The following is a 27,297-nucleotide window of genomic DNA, read 5'->3' as shown; positions in this document are numbered from 1 at the left end:
ACTGGTTCGCGAAAGTCTCTACTAATAATCAATCCAATCCAATCCACTTTATTTATATAGCACATTTACACAACAAGAATGTTTCCAAAGTGCTGCACAACCATGTTAAAAACAATATTAAAAACAATATTATGCTCCACCAATGACTGAATAAAAACAAACCTTGAGTAGTCGAAAATTACACTTTAAAAATGTCAACTTTTATTCAGCCACATTTTTCATTATTCAAATTTGAAACTGCCCTTTTTAATTCTAGTTTTCGTACTAGTGACAGCCCACGTGACCAACACGCAATGCATCTTGGGAATTGCCGTAGCTTGCGTTTCATAATAACAGAAATGCTCCATTACTCGGAAATTATTTTTCTTTCATCCAAACACTTTGATTACTTTTGCGTTGTTATTTTTGTGACAGTTTTATTACAATTTTCAAACAGAATGTGCATGGGAGGAAGTTATGTATGCGCATGCGCAGACATGTCGCCCTTTCAATAATGGCGGTGTCGGCAGGGAAGCTAGCTCATTTCCTAAAGCTCAATTGTTGCCAGTTAAAGCTCATTTAAGCTCAGTTTAAGCCAATTAAACAATTATAACGCCTTAACAGGATTTCAAACATTAATTGCTCTTACTATAGTTCTTGGAATAAATTATTTAATTAAAACAAACTGGTAGAATATTGCAATTAACCTTAAATTTGCCAAAGAACACATGTTTCTCACAATAGCAAAAATACATAAAAGCGTCTCAATAGATTTTAATTATTTTAAACTAATATATATATTTTTTTAATTCAAAGTACATTTGTGGTAATAAACACAAAACTGTTGACTTATTTTTAGTTAAGGAATATATTTACATGAACACATATAACCTTACCATCACACATTTAGCATTATTTGTATACACTGTATTTTTAAAAAACATCAGAAATGTGTTTTCTGTTTAATTACTATAATAATATTAATGACCTTAACAGACGTAAAAATAACATTCATAAGCTAATATTGGCAGTGTTTCTAAATAATATACAGTAAGATACTATACATGAAACCTGTTGTTTTATTGATTTGAAATGTTTGTATAATGTTCCTCATACATCTATCATGTTCAACCTCTATAAAAGATAAATATTTCAGTCAAAAATGACCATCCGATGTCTACACATCTCACTTATTAGCAATGTTACATTTAGTCAAGACAAAATGTAATTAATATCGTGTGACATATCAACTGAAGTAATATAAAATACATTTAAAATTAATATACATTTTTCCCATATCGTCCAGCTCTGATATCTAGTCTTCAAGTATAAGAAAATGTGATATATTCATATTCAAGGGAATAATGAGGGGTTATAATTATTTTAAATTCATATTATGGACACTAAGGTTGTACGGTATAGCAGTACTAGTACCGGTATACTAATGAATCATATTCGGTACTATACCGCCTCTAAAAAGTACTCAGGAAGAGGTGCTTTAAGAAATGGCCAGCTAGTTATGCATTCCAAAAGTTTTGGAATGCATAACTATGATAACTGTAAGGCATATTTGGTTTTGGTGTCCAAACGTCGTGAACTTCCTGTCAGGCAGTGTTTTAGCTACTTCTAAATCACTAATCCTCATCTCCATGGCGACAAATAAAGTAAGTTTCTTACAAGTATCATCCCTGCAGGACGAGGAATAGCTAAACATGCTTCCCTACACATCGTAGGAGGATACAATAGCTCACCCCCGTCACAATGTAAACAAACGCCATGGGTGGATCTACACCTGACATCCACTGTAATGATACCAAGTACAGGAGCGTATCTAGTCGATACTACTATGATTACATCGATATTTTTTAGCATCACAAAATGTTTTTTTGTTTTTTTAAAATTTATATTATGTTTATAAACTCAGGAAATACATCCCTATATTATGACCATTGTATGATCCTGTAACTACTTGGTATCGGATCTATACCCAAATTTGTGGTATCATCCAAAACTAATGTAAAGCATCCAAATAACAGAAGAATAAGTGATTATTACATTTTAACAAAAGTGTAGATAAAACATGTTAAAAGAGAAAGTAAGCAGATATTAACCGTAAATGAACAAGTAGATTAATAATTCATTTTCTACCACTTGTCCTTCATAATTTTGACAAAATAATACAATCATAAATGACACAATATGTTACTGTGTACGTCAGCAGCTAAATTAGGAGCCTTTGTTTGTTTACTTACTACTTAAAGAAAAGTTGTCGCATGTGTTCACTATTTGATTTAAGGACAAAATTGCAATTAGAAACATATGTTTAATGTACCCTCAGATTTAAAAAAAAAATACAGACAATGGAATTTTTTGTAGTACCCTATATTTAGAAAAGTATCGAATTACATGTTGGTACCGGTACCAAAATATTGGTATCGAGACAACCCTGTGTGTGTGTGTGTGTGTGTGGTAATTTTGGCTTTAAGGTGGCATGGGGGGCCTTTCCAGAGTCTTGAATTTGGTGCTACGCCCCTGAATGTATTACAGCAGGAAAACTAAACTACTGGACAAAAGCAGATGGATTATTATATTGTACGATTTAAATGTTGTGATAGTTTGCCATATCTATTTATACAGTAGTCACACTCCTTCATTTCTTCTCTCAGGATTAATTATCTAGGACGGTTTTATTTTTGGTGTGTCTAGTTGTTGTTTTTTTTCCTCTCTAGCACTACGGGACAGACTTTTCTAAAGAGGTTAAGCATTGCAGTCTTTCCGGACGCCAGTCAGCCAGCAGTTTTGACTTCTTCATGGCCTGAATGATTACAAGACCAACATGAATGTGACTGAGCAAACCTTTTTTGTTGTTTTAAATAATTTATTCACCACCAAATGCAAAAATATATACATTATATAAAGAGAGTTTTTGGGAAGGAATGTCTAAAACAGTCAATAGAATTAAGATTATTTTGATGATGTCATATCCTGTGATGTAAGAATGGAAGGATGAGATGGATGGAGGGATGCTTCATGAGCACAAACTGCATCATCTACATAAAAGACAATATGTCATTGATATGCTGCAACAAAAGGAACTTGACATTAGAAGAAGGGACACTACTCACCTAGAAGTTCATGAAGGTTGCGATGTAGTCCATGTCCTCCACAGCCCTTAGGATGCGCTCTCGTGAAGTGAAAGTGCTTCGGTCAAAGTCCAGCAGGGGAAAGCTTTCAGAGTGCCGGACAAAACTTCTAAAAAGGCTTTCCACCGTTCGCCAGGCCACCGACGAGCAGATGTGGAGGAGACGGTCTTCATCAATATGCTGGCTGAGGCAGGAGCAAGAAGTCAGAGCGTCTTCCAGCATTCTGCCGACGCCCAAGCTGGCCGTCTCAGCCCTTCTCCTCAAAGACTCCGCACTGGAGTCCCGAACAGCGGGTGTCAGGAAAACCCTGACGGCATGATCCACCACCTCTCTCACCAGGTGGAAGCTTCGGCGTCGGAGCTCTGTGAGCAGCGTCACTTCCTGGATCCAGCTGATGTTGGAGCTGCTCAACATCCTCTGCAGCTCGTCAAGCAGATACCGGAGGAAGCTCTCCACTTCTTGCTCCGTTTTGGGACACACTACTGCCAGGAACATTTGGAGACCGTCCAGTGTGACCTTTTTAAAGGAGAGACAAAAAAGTGAGTGAATTGTTCCAGAACATACAGCAAGGGCAGAAAAAAACTGTCCTTACCCTCCTCCCGAGCAGCTGTGAAAGCCTTATCTCTTTATCAAGTTCCTCACACACTTCTTTCTCCAGTTGGGTCAGAGAGAGGAACGCTGCTCTGATCCAGCCCTGCACACATCAACCAATCACTATTTAGCAATCTTTAGTTTCATGTACTCTTACACATATTCTATAATCACCAATTCAAGATGGATGTTCCTCATCCCCATCATCTGGAACCTTTAAAACAAATATACACATATGTATTCTCTCCTTTTCAGACATGTTTATACCAGGACTACCTCCTACTCACTTTGTGTGGAAGTTTGTCTTAGCCAGGCGCCATTGCTTCATGTGATGCACCGAGATATGCCTGGGAACTTCATTCTTCTTCTTCATGAGCACAAACTGCCTCATAAGCATCTTCTGCACACACAAAGACGATACGGGTTAGTTCTGTACTGCATAGAGAAGAGATGTGTTGGAATAAGCAGTGAGCACACTATTTACCTCACGAATGTCATCCTTGAAAGGAACCCTATAGGAAAGAAAACGAGAAGAGACTTTAGATGTTGCTGACAAAGCTTCTCCCTGAGATGAAAATAATTGCAGGACCGATACCACGCCACAATGTACAGGACCAATTCTTTCTACTTGAAAATGTTCAATATTGAAATATGTTGTGACTAAATAATTAGAATAAAACACTTGTTTTAATCAACAAATGTATTTGTGTACAATTAACAATTCTAATGACCCTTTTTTGAAGTTTAATTATTGGGTCTATGTTTGTTTTATAAACATTTCCCCAAACTTCAACACAATATGTTAAATATGGAAAAATAAAATAATATTATAACATATGCAGACATTTCTTATTCAGCATGTGTTTTACTTTATAAAGAATAGCAATGGATTTGGATATTTTTCCCTTTATATATTCAATATGCGGTTTCCAACATAATTTATGATCAATTATTATTCCCAAGAATTTAGTTTCATATACTCTTATCAATTTCCACTTGATTTAATTTAAATTTTGCTTCACAATTTGTCATTGCACCACTAAACACCATAAATTTAGTTTTATTATAATTTATTGATAACTTATTAATATCAAACCATTTTTTTAGCTGAATCAACTCAACTTCTATTGTCCTCAACACTTCAAGTCTTCTCCTGAACAATATACATTTGTATGATCTGCAAACATAATACATTTTAATTTATTAGATACTGAACAAATATCATTTAAATAAAGTATAAATAACTTAGGTCCCGATACCGAGCCTTGTGGAACCCCGCAAGTTCATCCCAAGGGTTAATGTTTTTTACCAGTTCCTGTCATAGCCAGCCATTAGTAAGGTGTCTTCACTCTGAGCCCATACACTTCCATTTAGTTTTACCTTTACAATTATGGATAATTTTGTTGTTGCTACTTATATGAACTTATTTTACAATAAATTCTACTAACTCTACACAAACAATGACATTATTTACCCATAACAGTCACTTCATCTCCCTTTTTGCTGCAGCCCAGGAGTGTGGTAGTAATCTGCCTGCTGTACACAGGAAGGAAACATGGTTGGCTGCCGGAGGAAGCTTCCTGAAAAGGTGAGTACCAAATGGACGTGGCTTTTGCTTCATCCGTCTACCGTCTGGGTCAGGGTTGGCAACCCAAAATGTTGAAAGAGCCATATTGGACCAAAAATACAACAAAAAAACTGTCTGGAGCCGCAAAAAATTAAAAGCCTTATGTAAGTGTTATAATGAAGGCAACACATGATGTAAGTGTCTAAATGAGATGTAATAGCCTACTATCAAAATGGCTATTTGTCACAGGCTGATGCAAATCTTGAAATGTAATATTTATTCTACAAATGTTCACAACTTTGTAAAACATTAGTAAAACAGGCTTCTCAGAGGGTGAGATAACTCCTGGAAATTACTGGCTTACAAATGGCCAAAGATATAATAGATGTCGGTGTCCAAGTTAAAGGAAACAGCAGGCTGTCTTCTTTTTTTGGATTTATTACAATCTTTGCAAGCTGGGTAACGTTTGCTGTGGTCTGGAACAACATGGCACACAAACAACTATCAGAAATGCAGCCAATATTACATACAAATAATGTGTCATGAGACATGCAAATATAAATTAAATACAAAGAGGACATAAGTAAACAAAATGAAACAAGCGCAAATATACCTACAAACGAGGCATAATGATGCAATATGTACATACAGCTAGCCTAAATAGCATGTTAGCATCGATTAGCTTGCAGTCATGCACTGACCAATAATGCCTGATTAGCCCTCTAACAAGTCAATAACATCAACAAAGCTCATGTTTGTGCGTTCAAGCACAGCAAAAAATGTTTGGTGGACAAAATGAGACAAAAAAATGAGTAATATAAACCACGTCTTTCTATGGCAGCGTCGGAGAAAGTTGTACATGTAAACAAACTACGATGAGTTCAAGGACCGCCGAAATTAGTAGGACAAAACGGCACTCACCAAATACTCTCCTCAGTGAAGCATGTTTAATATAAACAGTGGGATTTCTAACAACTAGGAAGGTTTGTGTCATGACTGTCCTCCTACAGAATCCATATTAAAACAAAAAATATATTTTTTCCTCCATTCTTTTCGATTTTCATACATTTTTGAAAAAGCTCAAGAGCCGCGTGTTGCCGATCCCCGGTCTGGGTGATGTTCTTGGGAGGGATATGCTGTGTTGACATTAAAGCTGCAGCTATTGTTTTATTTTAGTAATCAAGTAATCTGTCAATGGTGGCAGGTTTTCAACCAAAACCCTCCTTACCCCATCCCCCGGATTGTAAATAATGTAAATAATTCAATGTATATACTCTGATGATTATCTTGTGTGATGACTGTATTATGATGATAGTATATATCTGTATCATGAATCAATTTAAGTGGACCCCGACTTAAAGAAGTTGAAAAACTTATTCGGGTGTTACCATTTAGTGGTCAATTGTACGGAATATGTACTGTATTGTGCAATCTACTAATAAAAGTTTCAATCAATCAATCAAAACCTAAAATGTTGACCGCCATTGACTTTGTATTAAAGAAGTTGGCCATAAATTAGTGCATTTTCACTAGTTTTATAGGACCGTAAGTAACTTTCTTAATATTTATCAAAAGATTCATATATCACAAGACATATATCATATTTACAAGACATATCTAATAATATTTTTGATGCACACACCTACATGAAACAAAACACATTTATAAATTGTGTAGTAAACCTTTGATCTCCAATTAGTTGTTGAAAAAAAGTAGAGCCTCCCCAGTTGGAGAAGTACTTCATCAAAGAGGGTGTCTCTGACTTGAAAGAGGTCTTTGTAACGGACATGTCAAAATCAAATAAAAGTCCGCATTTCAAGAGCAATCCAGTCAGAACTCAGTTGGGATCCAAATCGAGCAGAAGCTTTAATTCAACATCTTTACTTCTTCAACTATGACCACTTTTGCATGCATCAGGTAAGACAAGTTTTAACGTTACTCTTGATTCAACCATGCCCAATTGTAAGTGTTTTAAGTGGAAAGAAAACTTAATTTACACGCTATTTCTACTTCACTTGATGAAGTTAAACTTTAAAACTTTAAACAGGAATTGAATTGATTAACGTGGACCCCGACTTAAACAAGTTGAAAAACTTATTGGGGTGTTACCATTTAGTGGTCAATTGTACGGAATATGTACTGTACTGTGCTATCTGCTAATGTTTCAATCAATAAAAATAAAAAAACAGGTACAACTTACTTGATTGATGCCTTAAGAATCAGGTGTGTACTAATGTAAAAATACAAAGTACGATTGGAACCTTCCAAATTTATCTTTAAGATAAGTTTTTTTTACATGGTGACCATAACAAACATATTATTCGACACCGTCGAATTTTGTGCAACAATGTTATTGTTGTCGCTAAGTTTACAAACCTTAAAACTAGCATTTGAAGCTAACGCATCATGCTAGCGTGATAGCTGCTTTAACTCGAGTCGGTATTCGAACTTAACGGAGGTTAAGACACGGATTTTTGTTGTAATTGAGCAAGCGTTATGATATAAAGCATTAACATTAATTCAGTGGTAAAATAACTACATAACCTGTTGTCGTTGACAGGCGGGGGGAGAGCTCCAACTTGTGTGCGTTGTTGTTGTGGTAGTGATGGCTAGATCGATCCAAGTGTCTACAGTGTCAATATCAGCCGGGTACGATCAGTATCGGATTGAAACTAGCGTAAAAGGATCGATATTTGTTTAGTACTTTTTAATGTCTATTTTTACACATACATTACATATATATGTGCGGTTTTGTGTTGTATTTGCATAATAGCGATTAGAGATGTCCGATAATGTCTGCCTGCCGATATTATCGGACAATAAATGCGTTAAAATGTAATATCGGAAATCATCGGTATCGGTTTTTTATTATCAGTAGTTTAAAAAAAAAAAAAAAAATTTTATTAAATCAACATAAAAAAACACAAGTTACACTTACAATTAGTGCACCAAACCCAAAAACCTCCCTCCCCCATTTACACAAAAGGGTTGTTTCTTTCTGTTATTAATATTCTGGTTCCTACATTATATATCAATATATATCAATACAGTCTGCAAGGGATACAGTCCGTAAGCACACATGATTGTGCGTGCTGCTGGTCCACTAATAGTACTAACCTTTAACAGTTAATTTTACTCATTTTCATTAATTACTAATTTCTATGTAACTGTTTTTATATTGTTTTACTTTCTTTTTTATTCAAGAAAATGTTTTTAATATATTTATCTTATTTTATTTTATTACAATTTTTAAAAGTACCTTATCTTCCCCATACCTGGTTGTCCAAATTAGGCATAATGTGTTAATTCCACAACTGTATATATTGGTTGATATCGGTATCGGTAATTAAACAGTTGGACAATAGCGGAATATCGGCAAAAAGCCATTATCGGACATCCCTAATAGCGATATAATATATCGCACTGGTATTGGTGTTATTTTGCATTGTAAGGGTATGTAATAAAAAGGCTATAATCAAATTGTACTGTATTGTTGTGTATAGGGATGTCCGATAATGGCTTTTTTGCCGATATCCGATATTGTCCAACTCTTAATTACCGATATCAACCAATACCGATATATACAGTCGTGGAATTAACACATTATTATGCCTAATTTATAGTCCTTTTTAAAATAAAATAAAAAATAAAAAATAAAATAAATACATTTAAAACATTTTCTTGAATAAAAAAGAAAGCAAAACAATATAAAAACAGTTACATAGAAACTAGTAATTAATGAAAATGAGTCAAATTAACTGTTAAAGGTTAGTACTATTAGTGGACCAGCAGCACGCACAATCATGTGTGCTTACGGACTGTATCCCTTGCAGACTGTATTGATATATATATTGATATATAATGTAGGAACCACAATATTAATAACAGAAAGAAACAACCCTTTTGTGGGGGAGGGAGGTTTTTTGGGTTGGTGCACTAATTTTAAGTGTATCTTGTGTTTTTTATGTTGATTTAATTAAAAAAAAACAACCCAAAAACCCGATACAGATAAAAAAAAACAATACCGATAATTTCCGATATTACATTTTAAAGCATTTATCGGACATCTCTAATTGTATATTTATATATTGTTAATTGTACAGAAATACATTTGTTGATTAAAACAAGTGTTTTATTCTAATTATTTAGTCACAACATATTTCAATATTGAACATTTTCAAGTAGAAAGAATTGGTCCTGTACATTGTGGCGTGGTATCGGTCCTGCAATCATTTTCATCTCAGGGAGAAGCTTTGTCAGCAACATCTAAAGTCTCTTCTCGTTTTCTTTCCTATAGGGTTCCTTTCAAGGATGACATTCGTGAGGTAAATAGTGTGCTCACTGCTTATTCCAACACATCTCTTCTCTATGCAGTACAGAACTAACCCGTATCGTCTTTGTGTGTGCAGAAGATGCTTATGAGGCAGTTTGTGCTCATGAAGAAGAAGAATGAAGTTCCCAGGCATATCTCGGTGCATCACATGAAGCAATGGCGCCTGGCTAAGACAAACTTCCACACAAAGTGAGTAGGAGGTAGTCCTGGTATAAACATGTCTGAAAAGGAGAGAATACATATGTGTATATTTGTTTTAAAGGTTCCAGATGATGGGGATGAGGAACATCCATCATGAATTGGTGATTATAGAATATGTGTAAGAGTACATGAAACTAAAGATTGCTAAATAGTGATTGGTTGATGTGTGCAGGGCTGGATCAGAGCAGCGTTCCTCTCTCTGACCCAACTGGAGAAAGAAGTGTGTGAGGAACTTGATAAAGAGATAAGGCTTTCACAGCTGCTCGGGAGGAGGGTAAGGACAGTTTTTTTTCTGCCCTTGCTGTATGTTCTGGAACAATTCACTCACTTCTTTGTCTCTCCTTTAAAAAGGTCACACTGGACGGTCTCCAAATGTTCCTGGCAGTAGTGTGTCCCAAAACGGAGCAAGAAGTGGAGAGCTTCCTCCGGTATCTGCTTGACGAGCTGCAGAGGATGTTGAGCAGCTCCAACATCAGCTGGATCCAGGAAGTGACGCTGCTCACAGAGCTCCGACGCCGAAGCTTCCACCTGGTGAGAGAGGTGGTGGATCATGCCGTCAGGGTTTTCCTGACACCCGCTGTTCGGGACTCCAGTGCGGAGTCTTTGAGGAGAAGGGCTGAGACGGCCAGCTTGGGCGTCGGCAGAATGCTGGAAGACGCTCTGACTTCTTGCTCCTGCCTCAGCCAGCATATTGATGAAGACCGTCTCCTCCACATCTGCTCGTCGGTGGCCTGGCGAACAGTGGAAAGCCTTTTTAGAAGTTTTGTCCGGCACTCTGAAAGCTTTCCCCTGCTGGACTTTGACCGAAGCACTTTCTCTTCACGAGAGCGCATCCTAAGGGCTGTGGAGGACATGGACTACATCGCAACCTTCATGAACTTCTAGGTGAGTAGTGTCCCTTCTTCTAATGTCAAGTTCCTTTTGTTGCAGCATATCAATGACATATTGTCTTTTCTGTAGATTATGCAGTTTGTGCTCATGAAGCATCCCTCCATCCATCTCATCCTTCCATTCTTACATCACAGGATATGACATCATCAAAATAATCTTAATTCTATTGACTGTTTTAGACATTCCTTCCCAAAAAACTCTCTTTATATAATGTATATATTTTTGCATTTGGTGGTGAATAAATTATTTAAAACAACAAAAAAGGTTTGCTCAGTCACATTCATGTTGGTCTTGTAATCATTCAGGCCATGAAGAAGTCAAAACTGCTGGCTGACTGGCGTCCGGAAAGACTGCAATGCTTAACCTCTTTAGAAAAGTCTGTCCCGTAGTGCTAGAGAGGAAAAAAAACAACAACTAGACACACCAAAAATAAAACCGTCCTAGATAATTAATCCTGAGAGAAGAAATGAAGGAGTGTGACTACTGTATAAATAGATATGGCAAACTATCACAACATTTAAACCGTACAATATAATAATCCATCTGCTTTTGTCCAGTAGTTTAGTTTTCCTGCTGTAATACATTCAGGGGCGTAGCACCAAATTCAAGACTCTGGAAAGGCCCCCCATGCCACCTTAAAGCCGAAATTACCACACACACACACACACACAGGGTTGTCTCGATACCAATATTTTGGTACCGGTACCAACATGTAATTCGATACTTTTCTAAATATAGGGTACTACAAAAAATTCCATTGTCTGTATTCTTTTTTTAAATCTGAGGGTACATTAAACATATGTTTCTAATTGCAATTTTGTCCTTAAATCAAATAGTGAACACATGCGACAACTTTTCTTTAAGTAGTAAGTAAACAAACAAAGGCTCCTAATTTAGCTGCTGACGTACACAGTAACATATTGTGTCATTTATGATTGTATTATTTTGTCAAAAGTATGAAGGACAAGTGGTAGAAAATGAATTATTAATCTACTTGTTCATTTACGGTTAATATCTGCTTACTTTCTCTTTTAACATGTTTTATCTACACTTTTGTTCAAATGTAATAATCACTTATTCTTCTGTTATTTGGATGCTTTACATTAGTTTTGGATGATACCACAAATTTGGGTATAGATCCGATACCAAGTAGTTACAGGATCGTACAATGGTCATAATATAGGGATGTATTTCCTGAGTTTATAAACATAATATAAATTTTAAAAAAACAAAAAAACATTTTGTGATGCTAAAAAATATCGATGTAATCATAGTAGTATCGACTAGATACGCTCCTGTACTTGGTATCATTACAGTGGATGTCAGGTGTAGATCCACCCGTGGCGTTTGTTTACATTGTGACGGGGGTGAGCTATTGTATCCTCCTACGATGTGTAGGGAAGCATGTTTAGCTATTCCTCGTCCTGCAGGGATGATACTTGTAAGAAACGTACTTTATTTGTCGCCATGGAGATGAGGATTAGTGATTTAGAAGTAGCTAAAACACTGCCTGACAGGAAGTTCACGACGTTTGGACACCAAAACCAAATATGCCTTACAGTTATCATAGTTATCCATTCCAAAACTTTTGGAATGCATAACTAGCTGGGCATTTCTTAAAGCACCTCTTCCTGAGTACTTTTTAGAGGCGGTATAGTACCGAATATGATTCATTAGTATACCGGTACTAGTACTGGTATACCGTACAACCTTAGTGTCCATAATATGAATTTAAAATAATTATAACCCCTCATTATTCCCTTGAATATGAATATATCACATTTTCTTATACTTGAAGACTAGATATCAGAGCTGGACGATATGGGAAAAATGTATATTAATTTTAAATTTATTTTATATTACTTCAGTTGATATGTCACACGATATTAATTACATTTTGTCTTGACTAAATGTAACATTGCTAATAAGTGAGATGTGTAGACATCGGATGGTCATTTTTGACTGAAATATTTATCTTTTATAGAGGTTGAACATGATAGATGTATGAGGAACATTATACAAACATTTCAAATCAACAAAACAACAGGTTTCATGTATAGTATCTTACTGTATATTATTTAGAAACACTGCCAATATTAGCTTATGAATGTTATTTTTACGTCTGTTTAGGTCATTAATATTATTATAGTAATTAAACAGAAAACATATTTCTGATGTTTTTTAAAAATACAGTGTATACAAATAATGCTAAATGTGTGATGGTAAGGTTATATGTGTTCATGTAAATATATTCCTTAACTAAAAATAAGTCAACAGTTTTGTGTTTATTACCACAAATGTACTTTGAATTAAAAAATATATATATTAGTTTAAAATAATTAAAATCTATTGAGACGCTTTTAGGTATTTTTGCTATTGTGAGAAACATGTGTTCTTTGGCAAATTTAAGGCTAATTGCAATATTCTACCAGTTTGTTTTAATTAAATAATGTATTCCAAGAACTATAGTAAGAGCAATTAATGTTTGAAATCCTGTTAAGGCGTTATAATTGTTTAATTGGCTTAAACTGAGCTTAAATGAGCTTTAACTGGCAACAATTGAGCTTTAGGAAATGAGCTAGCTTACCTGCCGACACCGCCATTATTGAAAGGGCGACATGTCTGCGCATGCGCATACATAACAACTTCCTCCCATGCACATTCTGTTTGAAAATTTTAATAAAACTGTCACAAAAATAACAACGCAAAAGTAATCAAAGTGTTTGGATGAAAGAAAAATAATTTTCGAATAATGGAGCATTTCTGTTATTATGAAACGCAAGCTACGGCAATTCCCAAGATGCATTGCGTGTTGAGGAGCCGGCGAGCAGCCTAAACTGACAGTTGACAGGTAGAAAACAAAGATGCCGGGCTGGTGTTCAGCGTTTTCCTGCTCAAATGAGCAGACTGTTGAAAATAGGAATCGGGGGATTACTTTTCACAAGTAAGATTTAACATTAACGTATTATTGGTTGTATTTTACCATGAATTGATTACGTGGACCCCGACTTAAACAAGTTGAAAAACTTATTCGGGTGTTACCATTTAGTGGTCAATTGTACGGAATATGTACTGAACTGTGCAATTTACTAATAAAAGTTTCAATCAATCAATCAATCAATTTTGTGAAAAGAATATTACCACAGTGTTGAGAAGGAGCAAAGATCTTCAATAGTACTGAAATCGTAGCCGCTAGCAAACAAGAGTATGACCATAATAGAATTGCTTGTCAATGAAATTAATTACATTTAAAAATGTCATACTTGAATAACATAAAGTTGAAATAAATGATGAAGATAAAGATTGTAAAAGCCAACAGGGGTAAAAGTTAGGACCACAGTCCAGATTGTGTAGTGTGGGGGTGGGGGGGTTAATATATGTTAGCTAACTAGACAATCAGATGGACAGTGGCTATACAGTATTATACAAGTCTAAATTTAGTCTAGCTTTCCAACCCAATCTTTATGTAGGATATATACGCATGTATATATAACCTAATCATATTGTTTCTTGAATTTAAAAATAGCTGACCGTTTTTTTCCCTCTTCTCCGGGATTATATTCCCAGTTTTGATCTCGGACGTCTGGTCACTTATAGCATATAAGAATATTCTATTACCGTTACTGCAAACTATGAATAATAAAACAAGCCAAAACATGTGTCCTTTATCATAGCTACACGTATGACAAAAAAACGCGTGAAAATCAGTGGTATTCAGTGAGGTAAAATGAATTAAATGCGCTGACAGTTCATTGCTCCTGCCAAATGAATTGCACTGAGTGGAGCGGATCACCACTCCAAGATGGCGGCCCCGCGTCTCGTCAGCGACAGTAGGCAGTAGCGCTCGATGCTGCGTACCCTTATAAGATGTCTGGAAGGAAGCCCCAGATACAGCCGCTTCCAAGCCACGCCAAAATGTTTCAGAATTGTTTTTAATAAAAAGCCTAAAACTGTGTTATTAGTACAAAAACACCTGTCTATAACAGAGGACACAAATGCAGGAGCTTAAAAAAGAAGCTACAAAGCAAAAAACAAACAATATATTTGAAATGAGCTTTAGGGAAAGAGCTAGCTTACCTGCCGACACCGACATTACTGAAGGAAGCCCCACAGCGACATGTCTGCGCATGCGCAAACATAACAACTTCCTGCCATACACATTCAGTTTTATGATTTCAGTAAAACTGTCATAAAATAACAACGCAAATGTAATCAAAGTGTTTAGAGGAAAGAAAAATAATTTTCGATTAATGGAGCATTTCTGTTATTATGAAACGAAACCTACGGCAATTCCCAAGATGCATTGCGTGTTGGTCAAGTGGGCTAGCCCTCATTAAAAACTAGACTTGGATGGATAGAATTAAAAAAAGGGAAGTTTCCAAATTTGAATAATGAAAAATGTGGCAGAATAAAAGTTGTTGACATTTTTAAAGTGTCGTTTTTGACTATTCAAGGTTATTAGTAGAGACTTTCGCCAACCAATTGTTAAAAAAAAGTAAAATAGTTTGGTGGAATCTGCCTGGAGTTAGGAATTTAAGTGTCAGATTTTTTTGGGGCAAAATGCTGGGGCAGATACAGCCACATCCAAACCACTCCACAATGTTTCAGGAAAACAATTTATAAAAAGCTAGAAGAAGCTACAAAGCAAAAAGAACAAACAATATATTTGATATTTGGGACTTTAAGGCAAAGACAAAAGACAAAGTACAGTCAAGAACATCCTTTTTATTTAAACAAAGTGTTGCTCTTTTCAAACTGTTTTTTTAAAAATTCTTATTATGGAAAAGAAACTTTAACACATGCATTTCACCAGGGGCTCTTGGAAGTGTGAGGATGGGATGCTGCTTTTGAAGGGATGAGGCACACAAGCACTCTTGGTGGTTTGGCTGTGGAGACCCCCCCCCCCCCTCTTCCCCAGACCTGACCTGTGCAAACTGTCCCTCCCTCAATATGGCTTCTCCGCTGTGGTGCTTCTTAATACTGCTGCTGATGGTTCGATTCCGTGGTGCTTTTGGACTTTTACGCTTGCCAAAAAGTCTGCACTTAAGCACACGCTGCTGCTAATTAGTTTCAGAGACGTCTTTTTTTAATATTTTTGTGCTTAAAATGAGCCTTTAAGCCTCGACACCAGGGAATCGGTCTGCTCATAAGGTGCTTTTATTTATCTGTTTATTTATTTATTTTTTTAAAGTGGGTCATGGTTAGCCACTCGAAAAAGGTGCTTAATTGAGTGCGGCGGTTTAGGCGCTGCAACGAGGGGGGAAAAATGTACAAATAAAAGAAAGAAATCATCAAAAAGCAAGTCCAAATGTGATTATAAAAAAAAGAATAAATAGACACAAACAAGGATTACAAACTAACCTGCCTGTACTAGCAGTTCTACAGCACTGGCGCTCCCTCATTTTAACCCTTTGAGTGCTTCCTCCCCCCTCAACGCAGCCCAGAGCCCGCTGGTGTAACTTGTTCACTTACATTAGCGGTTGAATAGAGAAGCTGAAGAAGATGGGTAATGGTAATACAATGTGAAGCGTACAGACAAGAATAACGTGTGCTAACTGCATTCTGCTCAGACGAGAGAAAAAAGAAGAAAAAAAAATTTAAAAAGCTGTTTTTTTCCCCCACCCATTTTTTAAAACCCCACCATTCAGAGAGAAGGGATAAAAAGAGGGGGGAGGGAGGGAGGGCAGCTACAGACTACTAGCCGACGCTAGCCGCCGACCGCGCGGATGATCAGGTGAAGTCCTTCGTCCTTCGGTCGATCGCTGGAACGCAGGTGAGCACGGGTGTTGATGAGCAGATGAGGGCTGGCTGGCGTAGGCGGAGCGCTAATGTTTTCATCATAGCTCTGTGAGGTCCCGTTGCTAAGTTAGCTTCAATGGCGTCGTTAGCAACAGCATTGTTAAGCTTCGCCAGACTGGGAATTATTAACCGTGTAGTTACAGGTCCATGGTTTAATAGTATTGTTGATCTTCTGTCTATCCTTCCAGTCAGGGATTTATTTATTTTGTTTCTAGCTGCATTTGAGCCCAATGCTATCACGTTAGCTCAGTAGCTAAAGAGCTTCGCCGATGAATTGTCGTGAAGATAAAAGTCACTGTGAATGTCCATTTCGCGTTCTCGACTCTCATTTTCAAGAGGATATAGTATCCGAGGTGGTTTAAAATACAAATCCGTGATCCACAATAGAAAAAGGAGAAAGTGTGGAATCCAATGAACCACTTGTACCTAAGTTACGGTCAGAGCGAAAAAAGATACGTCCTGCACTGCACTGTAGTCCTTCACTCTCACTTTCCTCATCCACAAATCTTTCACGCTCGCTCGAATTAGTGGGGTAATCGTCGCTTTCTCGGTCCGAATCTCTCTCGCTGCATTGTAAACAATGGGAAAATGTGAGAAGTCCTTCCAACGGGGACGTCACGCTACTTCCGGTATAGGCAAGGCTTTTTTTAATCAGCGACCAAAAGTTGCGACCTTTATCGTCGTCGTTCTCTACAAAATCCTTTCAGCAAAAATATGGCAATATCGCGAAATGATCAAGTATGACACATAGAATGGATCTGCTATCCCCGTTTAAATAAAAACATGTCATTTGCATGTTCTCCCCGTGACTGCGTGGGTTCCCTCCGGGTACTCCGGCTTCCTCCCACTACCAAAAGACATGCACCTGGGGATAGGTTGATTGGCAACACTAAATTGGCCCTAGTGTGTGAATGTGAGTGTGAATGTTGTCTGTCTATCTGTGTTGGCCCTGCGATGAGGTGGCGACTTGTCCAGGGTGTACCCCGCCTTCCGCCCGATTGTAGCTGAGATAGGCTCCAGCGCCCCCCGCGACCCCTAAGGGAATAAGCGGTAGAAAATGGATGGATGGATGTCATTTCAGTAGGCCTTTAATGTTTCCATTGTCATTTATACACCAAATAAAATATATTTGTCTTTATCGCAGAAGGCTACAATATGTATCACAATACAGATTTTAGCTCATATCTCCCATTCCTAGTAGGTAGGCAAATACCCAACAACCAATGTGAAACCAACTTCACCGTGGTCACTCTTCAAAGTAAATGATGTACATTATTACATTACATTAATACAATACTGTAGTTGTTTGTAGTACAGTACATTCTACTGTATTGTTTTTCATACTATGTATTGTCTTAAGTTTTGTCTTTCTTTTTTGTTGTGGTTTTTGGGGACCTGCACCGATTAAACGGATTTCAAATAATTTCAATGGACGACGTTGATTTGAGATACAAATGTTTTGAGTTACGAGCTCGGATGTAAGTTGAGGTAAAGCTGTCTAAATAATGATGACCTCAAAACCCTCTCTTCACATTAGGCTTAAGGAAGTTGTTTTGTTTGGACATTACTGGGTTAAAATAGGAACAAACACATCAAAAACACTTGCTTCACATTCATCAGAAGGGAGGAGACATGAATAAACCCAGGGTTGTTCAAGAAAACCTGCCACCATTGACAGATTACTAAAATAAAACAATAGCTGCAGCTTTAATGTCAACACAGCATATCCCTCCCAAGAACATCACCCAGACCGGGGATCGGCAACACGCGGCTCTTGAGCTTTTTCAAAAATGTATGAAAATCGAAAAGAATGGAGGAAAAAATATATTTTTTGTTTTAATATGGATTCTGTAGGAGGACAGTCATGACACAAACCTTCCTAGTTGTTAGAAATCCCACTGTTTGTATTAAACATGCTTCACTGAGGAGAGTATTTGGTGAGTGCCGTTTGTCCTACTAATTTCGGCGGTCCTTGAACTCATCGTAGTTTGTTTACATGTACAACTTTCTCCGATGCTGCCATAGAAAGACGTGGTTTATATTACTCCTTTTTTTGTCTCATTTTGTCCACCAAACATTTTTTGCTGTGCTTGAACGCACAAATATGAGCTTTGTTGATGTTATTGACTTGTTAGAGGGCTAATCAGGCATTATTGGTCAGTGCATGACTGCAAGCTAATCGATGCTAACATGCTATTTAGGCTAGCTGTATGTACATATTGCATCATAATGCCTCGTTTGTAGGTATATTTGCGCTTATTTAATTTTGTTTATTTATGTCCTCTTTGTATTTAATTTATATTTGCATGTCTCATGACACATTATCTGTATGTAATATTGGCTGCATTTCTGATAGTTGTTTGTGTGCCATGTTGTTCCAGACCACAGCAAACGTTACCCAGCTTGCAAAGATTGTAATAAATCCAAAAAAAGAAGACAGCCTGCTGTTTCCTTTAACTTGGACACCGACATCTATTATATCTTTGGCCATTTGTAAGCCAGTAATTTCCAGGAGTTATCTCACCCTCTGAGAAGCCTGTTTTACTAATGTTTTACAAAGTTGTGAACATTTGTAGAATAAATATTACATTTCAAGATTTGCATCAGCCTGTGACAAATAGCCATTTTGATAGTAGGCTATTATATCTCATTTAGACACTTACATCATGTGTTGCCTTCATTATAACACTTACATAAGGCTTTTAATTTTTTGCGGCTCCAGACAGTTTTTTTGTTGTATTTTTGGTCCAATATGGCTCTTTCAACATTTTGGGTTGCCAACCCTGACCCAGACGGTAGACGGAGGAAGCAAAAGCCACGTCCATTTGGTACTCACCTTTTCAGGAAGCTTCCTCCGGCAGCCAACCATTTTTCCTTCCTGTGTACAGCAGGCAGATTACTACCACACTCCTGGGCTGCAGCAAAAAGGGAGATGAAGTGACTGTTATGGGTAAATAATGTCATTGTTTGTGTAGAGTTAGTAGAATTTATTGTAAAATAAGTTCATATAAGTAGCAACAACAAAATTATCCATAATTGTAAAGGTAAAACTAAATGGAAGTGTATGGGCTCAGAGTGAAGACACCTTACTAATGGCTGGCTATGACAGGAACTGGTAAAAAACATTAACCCTTGGGATGAACTTGCGGGGTTCCACACGGCTCGGTATCGGGACCTAAGTTATTTATACTTTATTTAAATGATATTTGTTCAGTATCTAATAAATTAAAATGTATTATGTTTGCAGATGATACAAATGTATATTGTTCAGGAGAAGACTTGAAGTGTTGAGGACAATAGAAGTTGAGTTGATTCAGCTAAAAAAATGGTTTGATATTAATAAGTTATCAATAAATTATAATAAAACTAAATTTATGGTGTTTAGTGGTGCAATGACAAATTGTGAAGCAAAATTTAAATTAAATCAAGTGGAAATTGATAGAGTATATGAAACTAAATTCTTGGGAATAATAATTGATCATAAATTATGTTGGAAACCGCATATTGAATATATAAAGGGAAAAATATCCAAATCCATTGCTATTCTTTATAAAGTAAAACACATGCTGAATAAGAAATGTCTGCATATGTTATAATATTCTTTTATTTTTCCATATTTAACATATTGTGTTGAAGTTTGGGGAAATGTTTATAAAACAAACATAGACCCAATAATTCAACTTCAAAAAAGGGTCATTAGAATAATACACAAAGCGTGCTACTATGAACATACCAATCCATTATTTAGAAGTTCTAATGTGTTAAAATTTTCAGATATTGTGTTTTTAAAAACAATGGAAATTATGTTTCGAGTAAAGAACAACAGCCTTCCAGCTTGTATTCTTAGGTTATTTCAATTAAGAGGAGAAAACTATAATTTACGGGGGTATTGATTTTTGAAATAGGTAAAGTAAGAACGAATATAAAATACAAATGTATTTCCGTTTTAGGAGTTAAATGGTGGAACAAACTCTGTGATGAGCTGAAGACATGTAGTTCTTTGTTAAGGTTTAAGAAAACCTTGAAAGGTGAAATAATTGAAAATTATAAAATATAGTAACAATTACTTTCATCCCATTGATTTTTTTAAACGTTGATGTTCCAGGCAATCTAATTTTCAGTGAATGTATAGGATAGGCAAATATAAGCTTTGGCTTCAGCCTATTCCTTTTTCGGTCATTCTTTTTCTTTTCTTTTCTTTTTGTGTGTAAATGTGTATGATTGTTAAATATGTCTAATCTGTACTGTTGAACTGGTCACACAAAATGGTTGATGGTTGATTATATGACCGAAATAAACTTATTTCATTCATTCATTAGTGAATAGTTTTTTCAAACCGCACATGTCATTTGTGGACTTTTACAAACAAAAAAGAATCAGAATTATGCCAAAAGCGTGTTGGTACCTACAGAAGGCATCTGGTGGAAGTGAAACTTGTGTCAAAGTGACATTTACGAAGTACTTCATTTCAACATTTATTCATTCAAGGAGGGCCAATTACGCCCTGATGAGTACAACAAAATGTTGAAAGCAAAATAGATGCAAAATAAAAAGATAAAATAAGTGTGTGTATTCGCCGCTGGCTGGCTCTCGCAGTGGTCACTCCGAGTGTTTCACGCTCGATCGAGCAACCGCTGTTTTCAGAGTTCAACTGCGTTTGCATCGTTTTCATCACCATTATACACCAATACTCCCGATGGAGAACACATATTTTTGTTTATCCAGAATATAAAAATCTCCGCATTGGACAAGTACTTGCGGCACAAAGCACTGACAAAATGTTATAGTTTGTAAAATGTTCATTGGAATCAAAATTATAATATCCGTTATACATTTATCTGCGAGTCTGCCAAACATCTTTCTAACTGATCGATCCGCACACTGATTTTTTTGCCCCGCTGAGTGCCTGGTCGCTTGTTTTGTGACTCACAAGTCGAGTCCGACCAGCCAGGTTTACTCAAATTTTTCCTCACTTCCAATGCTAATTTCATGAATTTAATGAAATAAAAATACACCGTAACTTTTCAGTTTCTTTGTTTTGCAAGCTTTCTGATAACTTTTTAAATATGGGGTAAACATTAACAAAGTTATGACATTTTTTTGAACAAAAAGGTCGCACCTAAAATGTTGACCGCCATTGACTTTGTATTAAAGAAGTTGGCCATAAATTAGTGCATTTTCACTAGTTTTATAGGACCGTAAGTAACTTCCTTAATATTTATCAAATTATTCATATATCACCAGACATAAATCATATTCTCTTTGTATGCCACATCAATATGGAATGCACTCCCAACAGGTGTAAAAGAAAGGGCATCTCTATCCTCATTCAAAACCGCACTAAAAGAACACCTCCAGGAAACTTCAACCCTAAACTAACACCCTCCCTTCCACATCCTACCTCCCCAGATTGTAAATAATCAAATGTATATAATCAAATGTAGATACTTGTTCTTATGCTTTCTTAACTCACTCTGCTCGCTGTACATATCCAAGTCAGACCTACACTGTTTCAATGTCCATTTCTCTGATGATGCAATTGTTGATGACTTTTTGATTGATTGATTGATTGAGACTTTTATTAGTAGATTGCACAGTACAGTACATATTCTGTACAATTGACCACTAAATGGTAACACCCGAATAAGTTTTTCAACTTGTTTAAGTCGGGGTCCACTTAAATTGATTCATGATACAGATATATACTATCAGATATATACTATCATCATAATACAGTCATCACACAAAATAATCACATTGAATTATTTACATTATTTACAATCCGGGTTGTGGAGGGGGGGTTAGGTTTGGTTGTTATCATCAGTCATCAACAATTGAGAACAGAGAAATGGATATTGGAACGGAAGTGCTGATATCAACCAAACCCTCCTTATCCCACCCCCTGATTGTAAATAATGTAAATAATTCAATGTATATACTCTGATGATTATCTTGTGTGATGACTGCATTATGATGATAGTATATATCTGCATCATGAATCAATTTAAGTGGACCCCGACTTAAACAAGTTGAAAAACTTATTCGGGTGTTACCATTTAGTGGTCAATTGTACGGAATATGTACTGTATTGTGCAATCTACTAATAAAAGTTTCAATCAATCAATCAAAACCTAAAATGTTGACCGCCATTGACTTTGTATTAAAGAAGTTGGCCATAAATTAGTGCATTTTCACTAGTTTTATAGGACCGTAAGTAACTTTCTTAATATTTATCAAAAGATTCATATATCACAAGACATATATCATATTTACAAGACATATCTAATAATATTTTTGATGCACACACCTACATGAAACAAAACACATTTATAAATTGTGTAGTAAACCTTTGATCTCCAAGTAGTTGTTGAAAAAAAGTAGAGCCTCCCCAGTTGGAGAAGTACTTCATCAAAGAGGGTGTCTCTGACTTGAAAGAGGTCTTTGTAACGGACATGTCAAAATCAAATAAAAGTCCGCATTTCAAGAGCAATCCAGTCAGAACTCAGTTGGGATCCAAATCGAGCAGAAGCTTTAATTCAACATCGTCACTTCTTCAACTATGACCACTTTTGCATGCATCAGGTAAGACAAGTTTTAACATTACTCTTGATTCAACCATGCCCAATTGTAAGTGTTTTAAGTGGAAAGAAAACTTAATTTACACACTATTTCTACTTCACTTGATGAAGTTAAACTTTAAAACTTTAAACAGGAATTGAATTGATTAACGTGGACCCCGACTTAAACAAGTTGAAAAACTTATTGGGGTGTTACCATTTAGTGGTCAATTGTACGGAATATGTACTGTACTGTGCTATCTGCTAATAAATGTTTCAATCAATAAAAATAAAAAAACAGGTACAACTTACTTGATTGATGCCTTAAGAATCAGGTGTGTACTAATGTAAAAATACAAAGTACGATTGGAACCTTCCAAATTTATCTTTAAGATAAGTTTTTTTTACATGGTGACCATAACAAACATATTATTCGACATCGTCGAATTTTGTGCAACAATGTTATTGTTGTCGCTAAGTTTACAAACCTTAAAACTAGCATTTGAAGCTAACGCATCATGCTAGCGTGATAGCTGCTTTAACTCGAGTCGGTATTCGAACTTAACGGAGGTTAAGACACGGATTTTTGTTGTAATTGAGCAAGCGTTATAATATAAAGCATTAACATTAATTCAGTGGTAAAATAACTACATAACCTGTTGTCGTTGACAGGCGGGGGGAGAGCTCCATCTTGTGTGCGTTGTTGTTGTGGTGGTGATGGCTAGATCGATCCAAGTGTCTACAGTGTCAATATCAGCCGGAGTACGATCAGTATCGGATTGAAACTAGCGTAAAAGGATCGATATTTTTTTAGTACTTTTTATGTCTATTTTTACACATACATTACATATATATGTGCGGTTTTGTGTTGTATTTGCATAATAGCGATTAGAGATGTCCGATGTCTGCCTGCCGATATTATCGGACAATAACTGCGTTAAAATGTAATATCGGAAATCATCGGTATCGGTTTTTTATTATCAGTACCGTTTTTTTTTTTTTAAATGTATTTTATTAAATCAACATAAAAAACACAAGTTACACTTACAATTAGTGCACCAAACCCAAAAACCTCCCTCCCCCATTTACACAAAAGGGTTGTTTCTTTCTGTTATTAATATTCTGGTTTCTACATTATACATCAATATATATCAATACAGTCTGCAAGGGATACAGTCCGTAAGCACACATGATTGTGCGTGCTGCTGGTCCACTAATAGTACTAACCTTTAACAGTTAATTTTACTCATTTTCATTAATTACTAATTTCTATGTAACTGTTTTTATATTGTTTTACTTTCTTTTTTATTCAAGAAAATGTTTTTAATATATTTATCTTATTTTATTTTATTACAATTTTTAAAAGTACCTTATCTTCCCCATACCTGGTTGTCCAAATTAGGCATAATGTGTTAATTCCACGACTGTATATATTGGTTGATATCGGTATCGGTAATTAAAGAGTTGGACAATAGCGGAATATCGGCAAAAAGCCATTATCGGACATCCCTAATAGCGATATAATATATTGCACTGGTATTAGTGTTATTTTGCATTGTAAGGGTATGTAATAAAAAGGCTATAATCAAATTGTACTGTATTGTTGTGTATAGGGATGTCCGATAATGGATTTTTTGCCGATATCCGATATTGTCCAACTCTTAATTACCGATATCAACCAATACCGATATATACAGTCGTGGAATTAACACATTATTATGCCTAATTTATAGTCCTTTTTAAAATAAAATAAAAAAAATAAAATAAGATAAATAAATTTAAATCATTTTCTTGAATAAAAAAGAAAGCAAAACAATATAAAAACAGTTACATAGAAACTAGTAATTAATGAAAATGAGTCAAATTAACTGTTAAAGGTTAGTACTATTAGTGGACCAGCAGCACGCACAATCATGTGTGCTTACGGACTGTATCCCTTGCAGACTGTATTGATATATATTGATATGTAATGTAGGAACCACAATATTAATAACAGAAAGAAACAACCCTTTTGTGGGGGAGGGAGGTTTTTTGGGTTGGTGCACTAATTTTAAGTGTATCTTGTGTTTTTTATGTTGATTTAATTAAAAAAAAAACCCAAAAACCCAATACAGATTAAAAAAAAAACGATACCGATAATTTCCGATATTACATTTTAAAGCATTTATCGGACATCTCTAGTTGTGTATTTATATATTGTTAATTGTACACAAATACATTTGTTGATTAAAACAAGTGTTTTATTCTAATTATTTAGTCACAACATATTTCAATATTGAACATTTTCAAGTAGAAAGAATTGGTCCTGTACATTGTGGCGTGGTATCGGTCCTGCAATCATTTTCATCTCAGGGAGAAGCTTTGTCAGCAACATCTAAAGTCTCTTCTCGTTTTCTTTCCTATAGGGTTCCTTTCAAGGATGACATTCGTGAGGTAAATAGTGTGCTCACTGCTTATTCCAACACATCTCTTCTCTATGCAGTACAGAACTAACCCGTATCGTCTTTGTGTGTGCAGAAGATGCTTATGAGGCAGTTTGTGCTCATGAAGAAGAAGAATGAAGTTCCCAGGCATATCTCGGTGCATCATACCTCCTGGTATAAACATGTCTGAAAAGGAGAGAATACATATGTGTATATTTGTTTTAAAGGTTCCAGATGATGGGGATGAGGAACATCCATCTTGAATTGGTGATTATAGAATACGTGTAAGAGTACATGAAACTAAAGATTGCTAAATAGTGATTGGTTGATGTGTGCAGGGCTGGATCAGAGCAGCGTTCCTCTCTCTGACCCAACTGGAGAAAGAAGTGTGTGAGGAACTTGATAAAGAGATAAGGCTTTCACAGCTGCTCGGGAGGAGGGTAAGGACAGGTTTTTTTCTGCCCTTGCTGTATGTTCTGGAACAATTCACTCACTTCTTTGTCTCTCCTTTAAAAAGGTCACACTGGACGGTCTCCAAATGTTCCTGGCAGTAGTGTGTCCCAAAACGGAGCAAGAAGTGGAGAGCTTCCTCCGGTATCTGCTTGACGAGCTGCAGAGGATGTTGAGCAGCTCCAACATCAGCTGGATCCAGGAAGTGACGCTGCTCACAGAGCTCCGACGCCGAAGCTTCCACCTGGTGAGAGAGGTGGTGGATCATGCCGTCAGGGTTTTCCTGACACCCGCTGTTCCGGACTCCAGTGCGGAGTCTTTGAGGAGAAGGGCTGAGACGGCCAGCTTGGGCGTCGGCAGAATGCTGGAAGACGCTCTGACTTCTTGCTCCTGCCTCAGCCAGCATATTGATGAAGACCGTCTCCTCCACATCTGCTCGTCGGTGGCCTGGCGAACAGTGGAAAGCCTTTTTAGAAGTTTTGTCCGGCACTCTGAAAGCTTTCCCCTGCTGGACTTTGACCGAAGCACTTTCACTTCACGAGAGCGCATCCTAAGGGCTGTGGAGGACATGGACTACATCGCAACCTTCATGAACTTCTAGGTGAGTAGTGTCCCTTCTTCTAATGTCAAGTTCCTTTTGTTGCAGCATATCAATGACATATTGTCTTTTATGTAGATGATGCAGTTTGTGCTCATGAAGCATCCCTCCATCCATCTCATCCTTCCATTCTTACATCACAGGATATGACATCATCAAAATAATCTTAATTCTATTGACTGTTTTAGACATTCCTTCCCAAAAACTGTCTTTATATAATGTATATATTTTTGCATTTGGTGGTGAATAAATTATTTAAAACAACAAAAAAGGTTTGCTCAGTCACATTCATGTTGGTCTTGTAATCATTCAGGCCATGAAGAAGTCAAAACTGCTGGCTGACTGGCGTCCGGAAAGACTGCAATGCTTAACCTCTTTAGAAAAGTCTGTCCCGTAGTGCTAGAGAGGAAAAAAAACATCAACTAGACACACCAAAAATAAAACTGTCCTAGATAATTAATCCTGAGAGAAGAAATGAAGGAGTGTGACTACTGTATAAATAGATATGGCAAACTATCACAACATTTAAACCGTACAATATAACAATCCATCTGCTTTTGTCCAGTAGTTTAGTTTTCCTGCTGTAATACATTCAGGGGCGTAGCACCAAATTCAAGACTCTGGAAAGGCCCCCCATGCCACCTTAAAGCCGAAATACCACACACACACACACACACAGGGTTGTCTCGATACCAATATTTTGGTACCGGTACCAACATGTAATTCGATACTTTTCTAAATATAGGGTACTACAAAAAATTCCAT

At 36.4% G+C, this 27,297-nt stretch overlaps 2 protein-coding genes and 1 long non-coding RNA gene across 4 annotated transcripts; 1 reads left to right on the top strand and 2 right to left on the bottom strand.

Moving 5' to 3' along the window:
* Window positions 1–2,848: 2,848 nt before the first annotated feature.
* LOC133642404 (uncharacterized) lies at window positions 2,849–23,768 on the bottom strand. Its single transcript, XM_062036568.1, has 7 exons — window positions 23,718–23,768; window positions 4,198–4,225; window positions 4,001–4,113; window positions 3,888–3,927; window positions 3,715–3,816; window positions 3,105–3,638; window positions 2,849–3,029 (listed from the first exon to the last, which is right to left on the bottom strand). Exons 3-6 carry the CDS (start codon window positions 4,108–4,110, stop codon window positions 3,105–3,107), a joined length of 786 nt encoding a protein of 261 aa, XP_061892552.1. The 5' UTR covers window positions 4,111–4,113; window positions 4,198–4,225; window positions 23,718–23,768; the 3' UTR covers window positions 2,849–3,029.
* LOC133642403 (uncharacterized) lies at window positions 7,033–26,768 on the top strand. Of its 2 annotated transcripts, none has more exons than XM_062036567.1 (7): window positions 7,033–7,197; window positions 9,578–9,605; window positions 9,690–9,802; window positions 25,712–25,751; window positions 25,823–25,924; window positions 26,002–26,535; window positions 26,611–26,768. In XM_062036567.1, exons 1-6 carry the CDS (start codon window positions 7,175–7,177, stop codon window positions 26,533–26,535), a joined length of 840 nt encoding a protein of 279 aa, XP_061892551.1. In that variant the 5' UTR covers window positions 7,033–7,174; the 3' UTR covers window positions 26,611–26,768. The 2 variants fall into 2 exon arrangements, with proteins under 2 accessions (XP_061892551.1, XP_061892550.1); XM_062036566.1 differs by lacking the exons at window positions 25,712–25,751; window positions 25,823–25,924; window positions 26,002–26,535; window positions 26,611–26,768 and adding exons at window positions 9,876–9,915; window positions 9,987–10,088; window positions 10,166–10,699; window positions 10,775–10,956.
* LOC133642405 (uncharacterized) lies at window positions 9,407–19,579 on the bottom strand. Its single transcript, XR_009824509.1, has 3 exons — window positions 19,341–19,579; window positions 9,667–10,545; window positions 9,407–9,582 (listed from the first exon to the last, which is right to left on the bottom strand). It is a non-coding gene; the product is annotated as an uncharacterized LOC133642405 (long non-coding RNA).
* Window positions 26,769–27,297: the final 529 nt, after the last annotated feature.

Source organism: Entelurus aequoreus, linkage group LG25 (assembly GCF_033978785.1).
Source record: "Entelurus aequoreus isolate RoL-2023_Sb linkage group LG25, RoL_Eaeq_v1.1, whole genome shotgun sequence".
Classification (NCBI taxonomy): domain Eukaryota; kingdom Metazoa; phylum Chordata; class Actinopteri; order Syngnathiformes; family Syngnathidae; genus Entelurus; species Entelurus aequoreus.
This window is presented reverse-complemented; position numbering and strand designations above follow the sequence as displayed.